The 23067-nt window shown below is 38.6% G+C and overlaps 1 protein-coding gene across 4 annotated transcripts in view; it reads right to left on the bottom strand.

Annotated features, from left to right (window-relative positions):
* LOC100562030 (collagen alpha-6(VI) chain) overlaps positions 1–23067 on the bottom strand; it is a 127002-nt gene that overhangs the window by 45059 nt on the left and 58876 nt on the right. For all 4 annotated transcript variants that reach the window (XM_008112761.3, XM_062958010.1, XM_062958011.1 and 1 more), the window contains exons 7-21: positions 21886–22443; positions 20721–21284; positions 17181–17530; positions 16476–16554; positions 16070–16215; positions 15007–15099; positions 14028–14081; positions 13714–13785; positions 13142–13168; positions 10757–10801; positions 10616–10669; positions 7716–7778; positions 6055–6120; positions 2386–2439; positions 996–1031 (exon numbers count right to left, since the gene is read on the bottom strand). In XM_008112761.3, the coding sequence (XP_008110968.3) occupies positions 996–1031; positions 2386–2439; positions 6055–6120; positions 7716–7778; positions 10616–10669; positions 10757–10801; positions 13142–13168; positions 13714–13785; positions 14028–14081; positions 15007–15099; positions 16070–16215; positions 16476–16554; positions 17181–17530; positions 20721–21284; positions 21886–22443 (2261 nt within the window). The remainder of the gene's footprint in view (positions 1–995; positions 1032–2385; positions 2440–6054; positions 6121–7715; positions 7779–10615; positions 10670–10756; positions 10802–13141; positions 13169–13713; positions 13786–14027; positions 14082–15006; positions 15100–16069; positions 16216–16475; positions 16555–17180; positions 17531–20720; positions 21285–21885; positions 22444–23067) is intronic.

Consider the following 23067-nt stretch of genomic DNA (forward strand, 5'->3'; position numbering starts at 1 on the left):
TCAAAGACTGACTTTCAGATGTTATAGTGATATAGGAATGTAGCCTATTTTCTTTTCTGCTTCTCTCTCTTACTATTTGCCTCTTGCCAATTCTTGGGGAATGGAAGGTCATTGTTCCGTCTCCTAGGAGTTTGACTTGCATTGTCCCATAGTTGTAGGAAATAGCACCCTTTTTGCGTTTCTTCCAGGGTTGCTACAGACTCAGCAACACCTTGATAGTTAACCATCAACAGAGTTTTTAGCTAGCCTACAAAGCCTTTGCTGTTGTCGGCTTGCAAAAGTATCTTTTTGATCTTGAGGGCCGCCCCTTTTTCCTGGGGATAAAATCTTCATTTTTCAAGAAGCCTTTTTTTGCCTTCTACAAAAAGAGAAAAAGAACTCAGATGTGCTTGTGTGGTCAAGCCAGGCCAGCTCAGACAAGCCATCATAAGTACTAACCTCTTGCCTTTAAAACTAGTTCTGAGTTTAGATAGGGAAAGACCTGTTCTTTCTAAAATAGTAACTCAGCACTAGGGTAAAGAATATCCCAGGATTTCTCTGCCATTGGAAGAAGCTCTAACCACTTCGTGTCCAAGCTAGCTTTGAGTTTAGATAGGGAAAGACCTGCTCTTTCTGATATAGCAACTCAGGGTTAGGGTAAAGAGCATCCCAGGATCTCTCCACCTTTGGAAAAAGTTAACCCAGCAGCTAAAGGGAAAGGTAAAAAAGGGAAACATCTGTATGATTTATAAGTTGACTGTTTGTATTTGTAACCTCAACAACTTGTGCCAAACCTGTCAAGAACTTTGAGAAAATAAAAATCTTGTTTGATGTTCAATTTGGAGTGGCCTTAGTTGCTGGGACTCCTGAGCTTCAAAGTAAGGCCCCCGCGGTCCACACGGCAAAGAAAGGAGCACATCTTAATTTCAACCAAAGATGCCTGGGTGTGACGGCACAGTCATGTATTCTAACATAGAATGCCTCATACTAAGTTTATTAAATTAAAATAAACATACCGGTTCTCCTGGAGGTCCTCTTCTTCCCTCTGATCCCTATAACAGTAGGAATCCTAGTTATCTATAGGATATAACTGTGAATGTCATGTTTAACACAAATTCACTAGGACAAAACCTGCTAGTCTCCCAAAGTCACATTGGATTGCAAAATCCATAGAAAGCAAGGATGGCATACAAACGTGTCACTTGAATGTAACAGCCACTTGTCTTTTTAAAAAGAAGTCTGATACAAACATTGTCCCCTAAATCTATTGGTTTTGTTATGTTTTACTTATTATTTACAATGCTTTAATGAGTTTGTGGAACATGTGGCCAGAGTAGATTGTATAGAAATGTATTAATCTCCATATGAATGCCTGACAGAGCAGTTTTTCTGCCAATCATTGCCTTGGAAAAATGTGGTCTGAGAGCCAAAAGAGAAATACAACCAATCAACCAACATACTACAGTATATTTATATATTTGTGAATATAGAAACTGTACTGAACTAAAATGTAATTGGGTAGGATATCTTATAATTCAAAACAATAGAAAAGACAGTAGTTGCCATCAACTCTTCTAGAACTTCATGAAGTTAAACACCAGAATATTTTGAGTTGGCTATTCCACTTCCAGCCAACAAAAATTATTTTGTTGTGGCAAAGAAGAAAGCGATAATTGTGGTCCTCCCCAATTTTCAGCAAATCTTTTAAAAAAATTATTTTGGCTGAACTACACTTGAAAAAAAAAAAAGGAATGCCCAGTCAAAGTTCCATCACATTTAATGTGTTTTTCACTTTACAAAACTGAATGTTTACAATTTACCACAATTTAATCTGTTTTACAAGGAATTTTAATCCTAAATCCAAAGAATGTGCGACTGACTTTTAGACTGAGTGTGAATACCCCCAAATGGTTAAAATGCACACAAAAATCAGAATTAGGATGTAAATATAATTTTGTATACTTATGACAAATATTAAATGATATTATGCATCTATTAAATAACACTCTCCAACACATAAATAGTGTCTCAAATGTTAGCCCTGTTCCTGAGTATATTCAACAAACTGATTCCAAAAATGGCATCAGTTTCCTCCTACAGCTTTAGGTTTTGAGATACAGAACATGTGCCACATACTAGTCTTCATCTGCTTGTCCATAGAAAACCATTATAACCATATCTAAGAAACCAGAGCTGATGCAGTCTATCCAATCAGTTTTCCTAATCCATGTCCCAAATAACCCCAGAAGCAGGCCTAAAAACCAAGATACCAAGATTTTTTTTTTGGGTTGGGCTGTGCAATCATTGGGGGAAAAAGTAATGAATACTTATTATAGTTCTAAAAATCTGTTTATGCAATATTTATCTCATACACACACACACACACACTTTATAATTACTTCTTACTTTGTTTCCTCTGGAACCTGTTACACCTGGTGAACCTTTAGGTCCTCTTTCTCCCTGTGGATAGAGAATTTCACAGTATTGTTGTCATTAATCTGGTGCTCAAACACACACACACACACACACATACACACACACCAAGGTAGGAAGTCGCTCAACAGCTCTATAACCAAAGCATGTAAACTTAATCATACATGAATAGTATTAGTTTTCTTTTTAGTAACACATAAGTTTTGTTTACATGCAAAGCACTATTACTTTTTAAATATAAAGAAAATACAGTAGAGGTTCGCTTATCCAACCTTCGCTCATCCAACGTTCTGTATTATCCAACTCAGTCTGCCTCCAGCCCAGATCCACAGCTATTTCTCTACGCAGGCAAGGATCACAGATTTTTTTAAAAATCTTCACAGAACTGAACTTTTTATGAATTTAACTTCTGACAATGTTGTTCATTTTATGCAATTCTACCTTTATTTGTAGTCAATTTTTTAGTAGTCAATTTTTTCAATACATTGCAATGTTTTGGTGCTAAATTCGTAAAAACAGTAATTACTACATAACGTTACCGTGTATTGAACTGCTTTTCCTGTTGATTTGTTGTAAAACATTATGTTTTGGTGCTTAGTTTGTAAAATCATGACATAATTTGCCATTTAATAGGCTTTTCCTTAATCTCTCCTTATCAGCCAACATTTTTGCTTATCCAACATTCTGACAGCCCATTTATGTTGGATAAGCGAGACTCTACTGTAGGTACATTATTTTAAATTACACTGTGCATGTATATCTGGCAGTACACAGATAACAAAAAAAAATAAACATTTAATTATTCAGGAAAGCAATGACAAAATTTCTATGTAAACAAAGTTTATGCATTTTGGCCTCCTTTGCCTGCCATGCTTGTTCTAAACCTAGTTCATACCAGATCAAAGTGCTCTGTGTTTCTTATTTCTTATCTAAAGAGTACATTTCTCTTTAGCTAGATGGGTGGGTGGGGAGGGCTCCTGCCTTCACTGGTTTTGTGACGGCGCGAGTGGTGCCATCTACATGTCGAACTGTAAGTTGCAAGATTTGAATTGTTGTATCATGCCTGATTTTGCCTTTACTCTGTAAATGTAGTTGGATTGATTGGTTATTCACAGCTGTCGATGAATGTTGTTTGCACCAGTTATATTGCTCCCTCAGCTCAATTGTTTGCCTCCACCCTTTCCTGGAGTGGGTCAGTGTTTCCTTTTTCATTCCACCATCAAGCTTTCTACCAGATGGACGTGAGAGAGAAACTTGGCTCTAAAAGCCCTTGATTAAGTTACCTCTCAGCACCAATTCTGAGGTTCTTACCCTTGAGACTTATGCTTCATGTTCAGGGCCAACCTAGACGACCTTGAGGAGTCTCAAGCGCCTTCAAATCAGTTCTTTGGCATTAGAGGAAGACTGTGTCTTCAAACATAGGCCATTTGGACTGAGGCTGAGGATTGTTCCGGCATTCACAGCAATTGAGAAAGAGGGACCTGGAAAAGCTTCTCAGCTGCAAAGCTCCTTGGACTTAAGACAACCAAAGACTGTAATGTATATTTTCTTTACCCTTTTGAAACTTCCAGCTTATTGGGATAACCTTTTGTGAACAATAAAACCAGTTTTGAGTTATGTACAGTGTTTTGGTCCTTGGGAATTCCAGTTTCCCTAAAGGAGGGCAAGAAGCAATCTCCTGGGGAAAGATGTCACGTCCATGCCTCTTTCGCTAAGAGTTACAGCCCCAGGCGCAACAGCACAGGTTTAAAACATGGTATCAGCACAGAAACAAGCCTATCTATGTGTGTGTTTATGCTTTTTTTGTTTTTTTGGGCAGCATCCTGTTGTTATAATTGAATAGCAAGTATTGTTTTGAATCTTTCAGGCTTCCACACTGGGTAGATGTAAGAGGAATAATGATACTTGGCACTTTGGAGGAAAATGTAATAAATATGTAGGAAATAACATGACTAAAAGCCAGAAGCGGAGAAAACATTGTTCATGAGTATGTTGATCACTCGAGGATGATAACTGTTATGAATAGGTTGTCTTAGACCAGGAATGGACAACTGTGGGAGTCTATGAATTAGTTTCCTAGAATATACTGAATGGCTTCTTACTTCTAATTGATTGTCCTTCAGTGCCCCCAGATATCCTCTATGTGTATTTGTGTGTGTGTGTGTGTGAGAGTGTGTGTGTGTGTGTGTGTGTGTGTGTATCGGGGGATTTTTGCTGCTTTTATCCTCCTTTCAGCATTTTTTTAATATCAGGTAGTGACTAGAGATGTGCGCAGTACTTGTTACATCTGTTTCATTCATCTATTCGTTTAGTATCATCCATCCAGATGCACAAAACATTTTCGGATGAAACAAAAGGCAACACGAAAGAGAAAACTCCACGGTTACTGTGCTTGCTTTTGTTTTCCTTTCATTTCAGGCAGCGTAACAATAAGTAGGTACTGACAGAGGACTGCTTTCCCATTACAGCTGATGTGTACCAACGGGTGTTAATAATAATATTATTATTAATAACAATAGTACTCTGGAGAAGACATAAATGTTTTTAAAATTGGTGGGCTAAAAGGGGTTGAAATGCCCTTAGTGTGTGGTGATTATCAACCCTCTAGCTCAAAAACCGAGCTGGGGGTGGGGTGGGGGGCTGAGCCTCGGAAGCCTTCCCATTGCTGCCAATGGTGTGAAAATTTTCATTTTTTTCAGATGCGAGACGAAAATTCTATTTGTACAGGTAAAGGTTTCCCCTGATGTTAAGTCCAGTCGTGACTGACTCTGGGGGTTGGTGCTCATCTCCATTTCTAGGCCGAAGAGCTGGCGTTGTCCATAGACATCTCCAAGGTCATGTGGCCGGCATGACTGCATGGAGCGCCGGAGTGGTACCTATTGATCTACTCACATTTGCATGTTTTCAAACTGCTAGGCTGGCAGGAGCTGGGGATAACAGCGGATGCTCATTCCGCTCCTGGGATTTGAACCTGGGACCTTTTGGTCCGCAAATTCAGCAGCTCAGCGCTTTAACACACTGTGCCACCAGGGCCCCCTCTATTTGTATAGGCGCCCCATTTTCGGAAAGGGGGACAAAACCGAAACTGAGATAAAACAAATGAAATTAAACAAATCAAACAGTGATTTCATACAAATGCACACCACTACTAGTGACTATTACTGTCTATTCACTTTCCACTTTAGGAAAAGTTCTCCCTGGACCAGAAAACTGTCCCCAGGGTTCAAAATGTAGCCAAGATGCACCCATGTACCACTAGAAAACTTTTTTTTTTGGAGAGGGGGATGTTTTGATGTATCATTTTGCCCATCATATACCAATCATGTATTATGGTTAATTGTGTAGGAAAAAAACTGCTGATTCTATATAGTTTTGTAAACTATATTATAGAGCCCTGATTTCATTAGGATTATAATTTGTGGTGTGGTCCACCCCTTGCCTCCTGATCCAGGCTCCTGATAAAAAGCATCTTCCTGCCATGCTGCCTTCAGCCTTAGAATAAGCAATTTCATTGGCATCAATAGGATCTCATTCCCCAATTACAAATTACAGTGTTATTTCAAGGACACAGTACAGATCAGATGACACATGTAATCTTTTAGTAGGAATGTGCCGTAAGGCGGAAAAAATAGCAGTACTTACCTGACTTCCTTGTAGCCCTACAAGACCAACTTCTCCTTTTATGTCATTATCGATTCCAGGATTACCCTAGTAAACAAAAAAAAGTTTCTGTCTTCCTTATAAATAAAAGCAAGACTTGCTCAAATGATTTTGTAATCTTCTGCTGATGTCAGCATGGGGTGCCCAAGGCAGCCAGAAGCTTTCCAGGAGCTCTAGTGATTATAATGCAATGGCAACAGTAACAGGAAAGGGAAGGTGATGGTCTAGCTTGGCTGAATTGGTTTAAGCCTGCTACCAATGTGGGTCAGACACAGAGTGTGGGCCTGCTTTTGGCATATGAAATAGTCAAGTTTGTTAGGGTTATTGTTGTTGTTGTGTGTCTTCAATTTGTCTAAGACTAAAGTTTAAAGTGGAGGCCAAGTATGTTATGGTTGAGCCTTATGGCTCCGATACTGGGAGACGTGGTCGTAAGACTCCTCGGGAGTCAGATACTCTCGAGGAGCGAGAAAGGAAGCGGCTGCGGGACTTATTTGCAGAACCATCTGACGAGGATTCCTTTGAGGGTTTTACTGAGAGAATGGAGGAAGAGATGGTTAGCTCAGAGGAGGATGACATGGAATGGACTCGTGTGAGGGAGGATTTGGGTGCCACTGGCAATGATAGTATGGAAGGCGATTGGGGACCTTCAGGATTAGACCCGTGGACAAGCTGGAGGGATGGGATGGGATCCACAGCTGGGGATGCTGTGGGGCGTAGTCAAAGGTGTTTCAGTTCTGATGAGGAAAGTGATGAGGAAACGCCTGGAATTAGGGTAACAGCTGATAGCGATGAGGAGCTGTAAACTGGCATAAAATGGGGTTTGGAAGCAATGGCTAATTGCGTTGGGCAAGGTAATCTGGACGAACGCTTGGGCTCTGTGTGGGAAATTCCTGAAGACGGGTGTGATTCGTTTGCTGACTACGTAAGTTACCAAGGACACTGGGCAAAGACGGCGGGAGGAACTGTGTGGGCTTTTGTTGTGCAACCTGTGCTTAATCTTAATAGCTTGGACCTCCGTCGTCTTCTTGACGGACGCCATCTGTTTATTCTGGACTGACTGACTGACTGACTGACTACGGCCTCGGACTCTCCTTCCTGTGATTATCGTTGGACCTGGTGAACTACAAACGCCTTTACCTGCCTTACGACCTTTGGACCGGATTGGAACTTCGCTGACCGCTTCTGCCCTTGAATGCTGCGTTTGTATCTGGAAATTGCTTGCTGTGTGGAGGAGTAACCTCTTAGTTACTCAAACATAGCCTTTGGCAGCAGAGAAGCATCTGCTGCCAGTTTTTTGTATTCCTTTGAACCTTTTGTTCACCAGCTTTTGTTTGTTTAAGTCCCAGGCTGAAGTAAGCTTTTTTGGTTTAACCCGGATTAAACTCCGGTTTAATCCGGTTTATCTTTTGAACGTTTTCCTTGTGTCTTTTTACTTTTAAGGCCAATGTTTGCCTAGCCCTTGTCTTTTACGGGCATTTTTGGTTCTGTAACTCCAATAAACTTTGTTATATCTTATCTTGTGGCGTTCTGTCCTTGACAAAGTAAATGACCTTGGAGGACCGTGTTTGGCCTACAGGCCTTAGTGTGGGGACCTCTGATATAAAGTATAGAAAATATGATCCAACAAGTTGAGGGAGACTTACGGGATCTCCTTGAAAGCCTTTCTGCCCAGAGTCACCAGGAGGTCCTCTTGGTCCTGAGTTGCCCTGAAGAGATAAGTTTAAAAATCTCTCAGAATTGTTTTTGCCAAAATATGGAGATCAACCCAGATACCAACCACATGTTAGCAAGTATAGCGGAATCCAGCAGCGTCCAGTTAACACCATGTGCAAAAGACTCACACCAGGCAGAGGAATTGAAAGAACAAAAGAACTTTACTCTTGCTTGTTGAGTTGAAATATAAAACAGTTCTGCAATCATACAATGTCCATGTAGTTGCATAAGATCAATAACATCAGCATTCTATTTACAGCATAGCATATTCAAACTGCTACTTGACTGTAGCTAGAGAGCTTCTCCATTTCTGTGCTCTCCCCGCAAGCTCAGATTACCAACTGACAAACCCAGCCATCTGCCAGCAAACCGATACATTGTTTGAGGCGTGGCTTGCCTCTGCAGAAGCTCAGCTCCCTTTTTGCAGAGATCTTTTGCAAGCAACTTTGCAAGGATTTCTTTACACACACACACACACATACATAGCAATTTGGCGCAATACCACATACCAATGGTTAACGAAGATATGGGAGATAAAGAATATGGACAGGCTAACATTCTTGATGAGGAACCACCAAGGCAAACCAATAAAAGATACAGATTGGTCAAATCTGGAAGATTACACAGAAACAAGCAAAGATACAGTTCAAGGTAGCGAAACAAGATCTAGGAAACCCAAGGAAGATTAAAACCATCAAATACAATAGCCAAGAAAGAGAAAACCCCTTCTCAAAAACTGTAATCATCCCCCCTCACAATTCAAGAACTACGAGAAGGAACTTTATCACATTTCTACCAACTAATAAACTTACCTCACAGACCCTCCCCACACCCTTGCCCCCCTATATGTTTCTCCTCTCACTACCCTATAACCTTCACTTACTACCCTTCCCTACCTTCCCCACCATTTCCTGCTCCTTCTTTTTTCTTTTTCTTTTTTAATTATGTATTAAAAAGTTTTCAATAAAAATGATTTAAAAAAATCTCTCAGACTAATTCATCTTAGTTCTAAGGTTTTCAAAATGACAATTTCATTTATTATTATTATTATTATTATTATTATTATTATTATTATTATTTGAAACACAACAAGATGAGTCCACAGCAGAGACTCTGCTGGCTGTTGAATTGGATCACACGTCCGACACCTCCCAAGTGTTTAGGACTGTGTGATGTATCGGCGAATAATGCGTGCAGATCCCAGTAAGGTGGCCTTCTGCAGCTGGCAGATGGTAATTTTGTCAGCGCTGATTGTGTTTAAGTGCAGGCCAAGGCCTTTAGGCACTGCACCCAGTGTGCCGATCACCACTGGGACCACCTTGACTGGCTTGTGCCAGAGTCTTTGTAGTTCGATCTTTAAATCCTCATATCGTGTTAGCTTTTCCAGTTGTTTCTCCTCAATCCTGCTGTCACCTGGGATTACAACATCGACAATTCATACTTTGCTTTTTAACACGATCGTGAGGTCAGGAGTATTGTGCTCCAAAACCCTGTCTGTCTGAATTCAGAAGTCCCAGAGTAGCTTGACATGTTCATTCTCTGTAACCTTTTCCGGCTTATCTACCCCTCAACATACCTTTGGGTTTTTTTAACCTCTTAGATTTTATGTACATGCTTCTATGAGATTCTATCCCACTTACGGTCTATGACCGTAATAAAGATTTTGAATTTGGATTATTATTATGATTATTATTATATTTTTATTTGACTAGGTGGGTACTTTTGTAAGCTCCAAGCCTATTGTTGTATACATTACAAAAGACTGCTTTTGAAAGTGGTTCAGAAGTCTTTCTAATGAATGTGGGATGAAAGGTACAGAGGTTTCTAGTTAGCCAATAATATAGAAAAATATGTAAAATATATTTATGGGGGTCTTTTAGTGTGGGAAATAACTTTGCCATTTTGAAAAAAGTGGAAAAAAGTAACAAGTTAGAAAAGAAAAAAAAGTTGCTTCATGCTTTCCATAGAGAAATATTTGGGAAAGCCTCCAGTCCAACTTCAATAGTAGTGGTAGAGCTTTCTTTCTTTTCTTTTTTTGACATTGTGTGCAAATTAAAAATAGCAAATCCTTCACAGATTTGGTGAATAATTACCTCAATATTTACGGAAAGATGGCATGAGAGTTAATTGTGGAAGAAGTCAGTGAATTCTTCTGCCTTTAAGATTCAGTAAGAATCCAGGTCACAATGGGTTTTTATACCATAACATTACAAAACCGTATCTTTACAAAACTATCATGAATTGCTTAAATCATAACATATTGAGATGTCAACTGTGTGAAGTACAAAAACGGATATTAAGATGTTATACAACTGAATGCATCCCTTTTAATAACCACAGAAATTGTAAAATAGTAAAAGGGTAGGCACTATCTAGCAGATCTAGCCAACTAGCAAAAGATGATGAGAGATGCAACCCAATAATATATAGAGGATCATATATTCCCCCCATTTCTTCAATATTTTTTTTTAAATCCATACATTTTAAATCCCTATTTTTCCAGGTTTCTGTGGAAGGCTTATTTATGTACCTACTTCCCCTTCTTTATGGTATTACTCAGAAAAAATCTTAACCGAATATTATTGGCCAGTTTAACCCCACAGTTAGAATTTGAAATCTATGCATAGATACCTTGTTGTCAAAATACTTTATTTCCAGTTTTAGATAATACTACTGCTTTGTGCTTTAGGAAAGATACATAATTTGCACATTCTTAGTGACTGCTTAGCCTCTCCTCTGAGTTCATTAAAAATTTCCCCATGCATAAAAATTGATTTCCCAACTTTTTATGAAGTTAAAGCTAAAGCAATAATACAGCTTAAAGTTGTACCATCTGGCCTTGTTCACCCTTTTCTCCTTTGAGTCCTGGATGTCCATATGATCCCTAGAAAAAAATTAAAAAATGCAGACTTTATGTTCTACATTTTAAAAGATAGTATTGGAATGTACAGATATATTCAAAAGAAGTTACCTCTTCTCCATCAATTCCATCAAGTCCACCAGTCCCATCTTCTCCCTGAGAGAACAAAATCAGAAAATGCAAAGTATGTTGTTATCCAATATAATCATATATAAACAGTCCAGCAAAATCTGTCTAAAATTTAGTAGCTAAATAAGATTTGTGATCTAGTGTGTTGTTTTTATAAAATTAAAATATTTTCTGCTCCCCCTGAATGTTCATGTTAACTCTGCCCTCAATTATATCCTCCAACTTTTCATTCCAACCCTTTCAATTTTGTCATAATAACTGTGTGATTTCATAATCCTTAACTGAGAGCTTTACCTATACTTCATTTTAAAACAAGCACTTTACCCATATTCCATACATAATTGCAATTGGTTGCAATTGTTCTTTCCTTAAGCTGATTCATGGACAAATAATGTTAAAGACAGTAGAACAAACTCTGAATTACACATATAACAAAGTGTCCTATGCAATTATTGTACCAGGAATACACTTTTAAGTTTCGTGGTTCTAGCTGAACCCTGTAGTTTGTTATCTGATAGGGGATTAAAGCTCTCTGGCTGGAAATTCCAAATACAGTAGAGTCTCACTTATCCAACATAAACGGGCCGGCAGAATGTTGGATAAGTGAATATGTTGGATATTAAGGAAGCATTAAGGAAAAGCCTATTAAACATCAAATTAGGTTATGATTTTACAAATGAAGCACCAAAACATCATGTTTTACAATAAATTTGGCAGAAAAAGTAGTTCAATATGCAGTAATGCTATGTAGTAATTACTGTATTTATGAATTTAGCACCAAAATATCACGATATATTGAAAGCATTGACTACAAAAATGCGTTGGATAATCCAGAACACTGGATAAGCGAGTGTTGGATAAGTGAGACTCTACTGTACCTTTCCCAAGACTGCAAATTCCAAAATTACATGGAATATACCCAGTTAAATTTGTATCACTATCACTGTGTACAGTTGGCTTTTCACACATAGTATAGTTAGGACCACAGGATCTTGACCCATTGTTAACAGCTTGTTTATTTTAGCTTTGGTTGTAATGTGGGTTGTATGATGCATGTTAATGTGTTAAATGTGTTCGTCAAATGTTTTGATACGGCCGATGGGCTAATCAATAAAATGTATGTAATGCTAAAATGGAAAAACCATTAATATTTTTTATTTGACAGACTATATATCTAGGAATATTTAGGTCCTCTAGTGTTCAACTTCCACCAGATAGGGTAGAGCTGGAGGACCTAGAGAGGTGTTCTCTCTATAAATCCACTAGGTTCTCCAGCATAACTTTATAGTCAACTTCCAGAGGATGTTGACCATAAAGTCACACTGAAGGACTTAAAGATCCCTAGAGATACCACAATAATAATAATAATAATAATAATAATAATAATAATAATAATAATAATAATAAATAATTACTAGACATCCGAGTGAAAATACATCACACAGTCCTAGACACTTGGAAAGTGTTTGACTTGTGATTTTGTGATACGAAATCCAGCATATCTATCTTGTTTGCTGTGTCATAAAATAATAATAATAATAATAATAATAATGAAATCCAGCATGTCTATCTTGTTTGCTGTGTCATACAATAAAATAATAATAATATCCATAAAACCTAATTCCCATATCTGGAGGGCCGACTATAGTGGGAAAGAACACAAAGCTTAATTTTGAAAAAGCCAGTGTTTTGGAAAGACTATGACTTTAGATAGACAAAAGATGAAGATGGGGGGAAAGCTTAATCTCACTTGGATGTCTAGTAATCTATCCTACCAATTATCAGATGTATATTTGCAGCTTCGATTATTCACAGATTTGGTTAATACATCGTCTTTAGGAATCTTGAGGTCCTCCAAGGTAATGAAATGGTCAACTTCCACTGTTGGGTGATTTAGAGATTCCTAAAGAGATTATCTCTCTAGGTCTTCCAGCGCAATCTATAGTCATCTTTTGGCAGAAGTTGGCCATAGAGTCATATTGGAGAACCTAAAGATTCCTACAGAGGTGTTCCCTTTCTTACTTTCATGAGAATCTTGTACTCCTAACCCCAGCAGATGTGGAGGACTGGCTGTATATTTACAATGACAAACATACACTTTGATGACCATGTGGTAAAAACCATCTGTAGGGTGTCAGCAGAGAAACAGTTGGTAAGGGACAGGCTATTAATCTTGCTATTAATCTTGCTTCTTGCTATTGATCTATACTGTACCTCAACTTCTTGGGGGATTCTTCAGTTGGTAAATTGTTACATTCATCTCTATGTCTTCCACTTGAGTCATTCTTTTATTCTTCTGAGAATAGTTTCAAAGACCTTGCAATACAATAATTAATTTTTTGTAGATAAATAATTTTCTTACTGTACCTTTCCCCCTGTGTATCCTTGCAGGCCCTGAAATATTAAAAAGTGCTTATTCAGTAACAAAATGTTTTTAAAAATCCTTGATTAAACTAGATTGTTTATTTATTTATTTATTTATTTACAGTATTTATATTCTGCCCTTCTCACCCCGAAGGGGACTCAGGGCGGATCACATTATACACACATAGGGCAAACATTCAATGCCCATAAACACATCAAACAGAGACCGAGACAGACAGACGCAGAGGCAATTTAACCTTCTCCTGAGGGGATGTTCGATTCTGGCCACAGGGGGGAGCAGCTGCTTCATCATCCACTCTGACGGCACTTCCTCATTCCAGGTCATAAATTAGTTAAACTTGCCTCCCCACTTTTTTATAAGTGGTACCTTATTTCCTACTTGATAGATGCAACTATCTTTCGGGTTGCTAGGTCAGCAACGAACAGGGGCTATTTTTTATTTTTTTATTTCTAATTGACGGGTGCTCACCCCACCACGGGCTGGCCTCGAACTCATGACCTCATGGTCAGAGTGATTTATTGCAGCTACTCAACAGCCTGCGCCATATCCTTACCTTTTGACCCTTTTGGCCATAATCTCCCCTACATCCTTTCATTCCCTGTACTCCAGGAAGTCCCCTGGAACCCTAAAAGGAGAAAGACGAAGAGTCAGTGTGTGGGTTTGTGTGGGAAGTCCTTCTAAGACTAAAAGAAGAAGAAGAAGCAGAAGAAGAAGAAGAAGAAGAAGACACAGAAGAAGAAGAAGAAGAAGAAGAAGAAGAAGCAGAAGAAGCAGAAGAAGCAGAAGCAGAAGCAGAAGCAGAAGCAGAAGCAGAAGAAGAAGAAGAAGTAGAAGTAGAAGTTGTTGTTGTTGTTGTTAATGACTTACTGGCTCTCCATCTTCTCCTATATCTCCTTGTCTGCCCTCAAGGCCAACAGATCCCTGGAAATAACATTAATAAATAATTCATACCTTGTTGAAATTATCATTATATATACATGAATCTTCAGTAGAACTGAATTGACTCTATAATGATATTGATGATGTTATTGACCATTCCTTATTACCTTCACTATAATGGTGACCATCACATTGATTAAAGTCTGTAGTATTTTAAACAGTTTATTACCCAAATTTTGGGCAAATGAAACACTATTAAAAAAAAAGACCAGGAGAGTTTGGGTGAGATTTGGGCTACAAACAATCTATTGCAGTATGTTGCCTATTGCAGCATGTTGCATGTTTAATCCCAGATTAAATCCTCCCTATTTTTGTACATGTTCAATAAGTATGTCAAAGTATTTCTGGATGAATGTGTGCAATTATGTATGGAAGTAGCAGACTTTCTCAGCAGTGGTACTGTACTAATTGAATTCCCTTCTGTCAGAGATCTGGCTGACACCTATATTTTTGTTTTTTTGAAGAATAGCTTTTTGAAAAAATCATACAAACTTTCAGGGAATAAATACATGGTTTCTCTGTCATCTACAGCAGCTTGTTTGGATATTAGTAGACATTAGTACTTTTTATTCAGTACTTTCCATGTTTAGTATAGCATTGCTTCACAAATCATGATTTAAAGCTGCATTGTCAATGTGTATCACACTGAAAAGTATTCTGTAAAAAAAGGATTTGGATGCTACAAAGTACAGTGGGTTCCAAAAAAAGCTCGCCAATAGTTAACCTTGGCCTACATTTGACACATTTGTTAAAAATAATAAGGCATTTTCTTGGAAGAGATATACATAATGTTGTAAGAGTGTTCCAATGGTTGATGATTCTGCATAATTTGTGAAAAATTGTAACAAACTCAGTCACTCTCGATTTTACTTTGATCTGAATTACATGAAACAACAGACGTTCTTACCCTGGGACCAATTTTCCCTGTTTGTCCAGGAGGGCCTTTCTCGCCTGTGCACTTACAAAACACGCAGCAACATTTTCTCTCAGCAATTTTGTCCTTGGAAAGAAGGAAACACTGGAGATAAAACATTTGTTCTTTGAACTTATTAGCACTTCTATCAATACTGAACACTGTTGTCATTGCAACCCATGGACAGTGCGATAGTGCTCCTCTTCCCAGAATGAATAATCAGAAGTGTCCTGAATGATTCAACACTAGGAACTGTTGTGGCTAAGCCCTTCAAGGACAAAGTTTTCTGTAATCTATCCTATGTACACTTCCTTGGGAGTAAGCTTACTGAACATTTAGAAAGCACTTCTAAACATAAGTTTTGTTGGTAGAAGTCTTCATGTTTATAATTTTTCGAATGATACTGGATGGAAAAGCTAGCTTGACCTCCCCATGCAAGAACCAGCAAGTAGGCAGTATTATGTATTATTGAAGGCTTCCACGGCCGGAATCACTGGAGCGTTGTACGGTTTCGGGGCTGTATGGCCATGTTCTAGCAACATGGTTGCCATTTTTGAGTCACTCACATACCTTAAACAAAGTATCAGCATTCATGCTGCAATTCATAATGATTATTATTTACTAGCTTGGGGACCCGGCTATGCCTGGGTCATTTGAGAATGGTATTATTTGTCTTTTAATGTTATGTTTTCTGTTTGGAAAAAGCAAAATCTAGGATGAAATGGTCCCCAAACGAAAGCATTCCTTGGGTGGTGGGCTGTAGTGTTTGGGAAGGACATTGGCAGGGGCTGGGCTGCATGTTCATGGCGCTCGCTGTAACTGTAATGTCAGTGGAAAAGAGTGACTTGCTAGATTCTTAACCCTGGGAACTATAGCCTGTTTGTGGAGGCCGGAGGCGGTCTGTGTGAGCAGACATCTGTGCCACATACACACATATGGGTTTTTGCTTTTATTATGGATTTAGATTAGATAGATTTAGATTTAGATTTAGATTAGATAGATGCTGGACTGTTATGTTTTGAAATCTAACCCACTTGTCCTTCTATCATGAACTTACCACATACTCAAAGAGCTGGTCAGCAATATTGTGTGTGCCAATAGTTAAATGTTCATTGTATCCAAATCCCTTTCCAAATTCAATATACCGAAGATCATGAAAGTTGGTGGCTCCTTCCAGGGCAACAGTGATGATTCCATTCAGTCCTATTTTAAATATTGATGATCATAAACACATTCTAAAAATCGGGATTGTTTTCAATTCCCACCCCACACAATAAAAAATTATATCACTTTTTGCTCCCTTGCACTCAAGGATCAAATATTACAAGATAGTAAATTGTATCTAGAAAAAGAAAAACAGTTGATAGAGCCCAAAGGTAGCCAATTAATCACCAGCTTTGCTCAAACAACAGACTTCTGAACTGCTGGAGGGTGGGCGTGATGTCAATAGGGTGATAATATACCTTGTTTTCTTAGTTCTTCAGATTTTTTTTCAAGTGCTTTTATGTCGTCATCCATGCCATCAGAGAAAAGAAGCAACACCTACAACACCAGAAAGTGAAAGTAAACATAAGCATCAAAAGGAGAAGCAAGATATATGCAATATATGTACAACAACATTAATCAAATAGTTGGATGGATCTCTAGAGTGAAAGGCTTAGAAGGCATTCAGAGAAACAAAATACACTGAGGAAACATTTATAATTTAGGCAATTCAGATTTTTCTAACAATTCATTGAAAACATGTATTGGCTATATGAAAATCCAAATAAGAAGCAGCCTCAACTGTCTATCTAACTGTCTATGCCCTCACTTCTAACGTTAGATCATTCAGAAGAAAGATTTGGCGGCCTGGGTGACATTAGATTTGAAATTAGATTTTAAAAGAAAAAAGAACAGGAGAAGGGTGACGAAGGGATGGAAGGAAGAAAGATCTATGTTACACCAGATCTTAATATCCTCTAGCCCAGGGATACAATCAATATGTCAGATTAAAATAACCCCAACTAGATCAGAGTTAAGATAATCCCAAATCAGGTCCACCTTTTATAGGCTGAGAATTGTTTTGGTTAAATCTCAGCTATCCTTTTGAGTTAGGCTGATAGGTTTGTTGTGTAATATTATTTGCAGTATCATTGCACAATCCATTAGGTATGGCAATAAATTACCTTGCTTCGGTTTTTAGTATCAGATAGGCCTTGAAATGAATTCCAAAGACTGTCCAAAAACTTGACATTGAGATGAGATGGGCTGTTGATCACAACATTTCTGAGTTTCTCTATTATTTTTTGATCGTCAACTTCGAGGCTTGCCAAAAGAGGTTGATCTGTATTTTCTATTGGGATGGCCACACTGAACTGTGTAGTTGTTCCTTTATTGCAACTCACAGAACTTAAAGATGTGAAGTCCTTTATTATACTAGGAAGGTAGGTTTCCAAAAGTCGTTGGTTACTGAATAAGTGATCCCCTGGTTTCTGAGATGAGATGTCAAATCCCATAAGAACATCCACAAAGCATGCTGTTTTAGGGAAATGGAAATAGCAAAATATCAGAAAATTGTTGTGGAATAATTGTTGAATAAAGATTAAAAACAGAGCAATGAAGAGCTGCATTGAGGGAGAAAATCAAGCAAATTTCAACAAAGCTGGAAATTTAAGGCTCTCTCACTTGCTATTTTGAAGTTTTTGGAGTGATGTCTGGATTAATGTCTGCAAAGAAGTTTATTGAAAAGATATTACTCAGGTCAAGTGTATAATTTGATGTATAATTTAAAACATCTGTTTTTCTCCTGACATTAAGTCTATTCGTGTCTACCTAGACAGGAACTGAATAAATATAAAGTTGGAATACAAATCTCAACAAGTACATCTATACCAGCATCTATGTGCTTCTGTCTTCCTACTTGCCCCACTGAATGGGCAACAGAAACCAGAGTTTTGCAAGTACAACTTTCCCCACTAGCTTCTGAGCAAATGTGGAAATGTCCTTGGGTGCATTCGGGCTATCTTCAACTACTAAGCAAAAAAGGGCCAGTACCAAGTATAAAGCTGTTCCTATTTCTCCCAGTATGCATCTGATGGTCAGTATGAGATTAATCCTTTAAGCCCCAAAATCTTCCTTGTGTTTCTCAAGAAAAGGATCATTGCACAAGAAGATAAATGGTGCCTCCTTCTACAATGTCCCCCATTCTAACTTTCTAACAATCATGCTAGTGATATAATCAAAGCAAGAAAGAAGATACTTTTGGCCATGCCACACATAAAGCAGAATCATATGATGCAACTTCTTTTTTTCTGAGGTGGAAAGATTTTCCTCAACTGGCTTTCCTCGTGAAGATGTTATTATTCAGACTCCCTCTCATGTGCATGCAATACAATAGTTACAGGCTCCATATTGGGAGGTGAACTGCTATTTATATGTGTAATGAAGTATGAATTTTTGGTATACATATGTTATGTTTAATTGTGGGTTTGTGTTTTAAAAGGGTAAGTATTACAGTTGCTGCATCTCAGCACTCAGAGGCTGGTTGCCATGGAGAAGTGGGCGGAGCCAACTGCCGTTTCGCTGAAGAAGTGCAGAGTTTAAAAAAGGAGGGTCAGTCTCTGCTCTGTTGAGGCACAGGGAAGATTGATCCTGGTTGAGAGGATCAAGGGAGACTCAAATGATTATTTTGAGTCAGTTTAAAATAAATTTGGTGACTTATTTGGCATAATCTATGTCCTGGTAGGGAACAGAGAGTCTGTGATAGCTTATCACAGGGGTGACTGTGGTATAAAAGTGGAAGAGGAATAAGGTTTAACCACCTTAAGTAAAAGAAGTAATATTTTAGAGAGTTGATTCATCTTATTCTGAAATTGTAACTGTTAATAAGAAAACCTCTTCGTGAGAAACAATACTGTAACCACTAAGCTCTGTGCCTGAATAAACTTGTTCTTGTTTTTCCAACATCGAAGCCTCTGTCACATATATATTCTGTACCAAGTACGCTACCATCTGAAGTGAAGTAGAAGAAGAAAGAAGTAAAAGTAAAAGGTCTCCTCCCTGAGTCTTTGGTGGTTGCATCTTCCAAAATTAGTGGTAGAGTAATTAGTTCTTCACAATTTGGTGGCAGTAGTAATTAGATTCCCCCTTGCCTGAAAAAGCCTCACACATTAATTAAACATCTTCACAATTGGTGGCAGCGGTGGGATAAAAAGATTCCCCCTGCCTGAAAGAACCTCAGTCGTTCATTACCTCTTGACAAATTAGTGGTAGTCATATTAATTAGTTCTTTACAATTTGGTGGCAAGCGTTATTAAGCTCTTTCACAATGTGTTACTAAAAAACTTGCAGGACTCAGGAAATTATACTCTGAATTTCAGAGCATGATTTCCTCAGTCCTGGAAGTTTTTTTAGTAATATATAAGCAGCAGTTCACTTCTCGACATGAAGCCTATAACTATTGTATTGCGTGCACATGAGAGGGAGGGGCATGAAGGTGCTATGCATGCAAGAGTTTACTTTTACCATTTTTAAACTGAGCAAATTTTTAAATATGAAAATGCTTGTCTTTGTCTTTAGTGATACAGTCTATGGTAAGATGCATGATATAATTTAGCTGCATGTACATTTGACCTGGCTACATCCAGAATGTATCTCTAAAAATGTACAAGAGAATACAGTAGGCCCTCCTACTAATCCATAGCCTCCTGATCTGCAGTTTCAACCAGCCAAGGGTCATTGTGGCCAATACCTAAAATGGTGGCAATATGCACGTGGGTACACTAATGTAGTCATGTGCATGTTAGGTAAAGGTAACGGTTTCCCCTGACATTAAGTCCAGTCGTGACTGACTCTGGGGGTTGGTGCTCATCTCCATTTCTAAGCCGAAGAGCTGGCGTTGTCCATAGACATCTCCAGGTCATGTGGCCGGCATGACTGCATGGAGCGCCGTTACCTTCCCGCCAGAGCGGTACCTATTGATCTACTCACATTTGCATGTTTTCGAACTGCTAGGTTGGCAGGAGCTGGGGCTAACAGCGGGCGCTCATTCCACTCCCAGGATTTGAACCTGGGACCTTTTGGTCTGCAAGTTCAGCAGCTCAGCGCTTTAACACACTGTGCCACCGGGGGCCTTTTTTTTTGCAATCCATGTGGTGTCCTGGAATAACTACCACCCTAGATCCAGAGCACTCACTGAAGTGACAGCTATTATTTTGCATTATATAATGACTTACAGTAGGTTTACTGGTAAAATAAGGAAAATAGCGCTTACCTTTCAAGTGCATTGTTGGCAATACATTTAAAATTTATTGTATCTTAGTTAATCTTTAACAAACGTAGGTGACTCCTGCTCTTGGGGAGATGGGGAAACATGTCAAAAGCCGAGTGAAATTAATAGCCAAAACTACAAAGTTAACAGTTTTTGAAAGTGGTTTTTTTTTTTAAGCAAAGTTTATAGTAGCTACTAGCTAGCATAAAATCACTTGGATTACCTCTCTAAAATTGGTTAATCGGCACTTTAGGATTGGTGGTCCAAGTAGACACATCTTTTTCTTGGTTTAGATCTGGATTGATTTGGTCTGAAATGGGTCCAAGTCCAAATTTCCAACTAGGAAGCTGAGCAGAAGCAATGGCTTCTTGCATGACCTTAAACTATGAATAACAGGAATCTATTTTTCTTATACGTGAACAAAAAAATGGATTTTTTTGAACTGAACTCAACTTACTTGATTTATCATCCTCTTTACACATTTCCTCTGTTATGCCCTTTGTAATATGTGGCAGGCCAGTGTAATTAGCTGTAGTGTATATCCTCTCTGGGGAAACAGTTATCTGTTGAAGTTTTGCATGTTCAATCTTTCCCACTCCAACTGCATGTATCTCAACGCCTTCCCTTCTCAGGTCTTCTGCTGGTTGAGTAAAGCTGTCCTTTGATTCTCCATCAGTAAATATCAGCAACTTTTGGTGGACATTTCGAGCCACTCTGCGTCTTGGTGATTTGAAGAAGGCTTTTACTTCTTTAAGACCTTTTCCAATGTATGTATGCAACCCTGCCTGCATTGAAACATTTGCAATTTTATTCTTAAGTTCTGATTTGCTTTGATAATGGCCCAGAGGGAATTCTTCACTGTATATGTCACTAAACTGGGCCATTCCAAATTGTATGTTGTCATGAAAACTTATTGAATCAACCAGTTTTGTCAAGAAGTCTTTCACAATCTCAAAATCATTTTTGGGAATACTGCCGGAACCATCAATCAAGAAAACAATTTCGGCATGGATGTTACATACTGCAAGATAAAATAAGATATTTTTAGCATTACTATTTTTCAAATCATGGCTGGGAGTGCTTACTCCAACCCACCAAAAACCAGATTTCTTTATATAGCATGGAAGTTGTATCTTCCTTTTCCGGACCTAGCATTTCCATTTTCTGTATCACTACACATAGTTGAAACAGGATAACTAGTCTTTTAATTTAGGGTGAAAGTTATACATATACAAATATTAAAACCGTATTAAAAACAATTCAGTTAAATCTATAAAAAATTTAAAAAAATCACAGGAGCCCCTGACATGATCTTGAAAACCTTCATCTTTAAAAGCCTGCCTGAAAAGAAAGGTTTTAGCCTGCTGCCGGAAGGACAGCAGGGAGGGAACCGTTCTGGCTTCCCTGGGCAGGGAGTTCCAGAGTTAAGAGGCAGACACTGAGAGAGAAGGCCCGATCTCTCATTCCCACCAACCAAACTTGAGATGGAAGTGGGATTGAGATAAGGGTCTCTCCTGAAGCTCTCAGGGGCTGGGCTACGACAACAACCTCTTTCCACAGTAGAGCTATTAGATTACCATATATACAGTTGGGAAAAATAAGCATAGCAAAAGGCTACTTACTTGCAGTTGGGCAATAATTATCTATTACTGATAGATTCTTTAGTCCATCAAATGTATCCACAAAAAAGACATGATCTTTGTTTTCAGCTATGATCTCAAGTTCCTCGCGCTTTGCATCTTTTATCCCAATGGCATAAATAGTAATTCCATCGTTCCTGATTCGTGTTGAGACTGCATCAAGCTTGTCTTTATCATGCGAGGTCCCATCAGTTATGACCATGAGAAGTTGAGGGACACCTCTGCGTTTGCGGCTGCCCTTGCTTTCAGTGAACAAATTTTCAGCATGGCGAAGAGCCTCGGCTGTGTAAGTTGTGTCATTCAAAAGTGTGTCGCCTTTAATCTTATCAATGATGTCTGCTTTGTTACCATTAAGGTTGAACAGAATTTGTGGGTAAGCAGAATACTTCACAGCTCCAAACTGAACACGGTTGTTGCCAACATCAGATTTATTGACAATGTCAATCACAAAGTCCTTCATGATAGCATAATTGTATGGTCCTATACTGCCAGAGCTATCTATTACAAAAACAACATCTAAAAGATTAGCCCTTTTGCAGTCTGGAAAAGAAAGAAAAGAAAAACCATTAATGAAATTGTTTATATTGCAGGACTAAATCAGATATTGGACAATGATTTATATTCAGGATCTCTTCCCAAAGAGCCTGTAGCCCTCCATAATGCTAAGAGCCTGTTCCAGAGGATTTTTTTTACTTTTAAAGATACAAATTCTTTTTACAAAGTGGAGAGTGTATGCTATCACATCCCTGGAGAATGGTTTCATTGTAGTAATATTAAAATAGTACTCTAAACTGGCCCAAAGTTGACAAAGTGTGTTTGTTGACAGAGAATTGAGAATGGCTATAAACATTTTTTGAGCACAAATCTCTATTAACCAGTTCTAAGAAGCCTTAAAGCAGTGTTTCTCATCCTGGGGGTCGGGACCCCCCCGGGGGGGGGGGGGAGATTGCATGGGGGTGAAGAGGGGTCACCAAAGATCATCAGAAAATGCATATTTCTGATGGTCTTAGGAACCCCTTTGTTTGTCCATCTCTTCCTTTTTTGGAAGCAGATGGCAAATCCTCTCACTAAAAGCCCTCCTCCTGATGTGATTGGCCAGCCTCTCAGCTGGCCTCTCAGCCAAGGGGAGGGCTGTTTCTGAGACTCCAAGTGGGGAAGGGAAAG

The sequence above is a fragment of the Anolis carolinensis genome, chromosome 6 (assembly GCF_035594765.1).
Source record: "Anolis carolinensis isolate JA03-04 chromosome 6, rAnoCar3.1.pri, whole genome shotgun sequence".
NCBI lineage: Eukaryota > Metazoa > Chordata > Lepidosauria > Squamata > Dactyloidae > Anolis > Anolis carolinensis.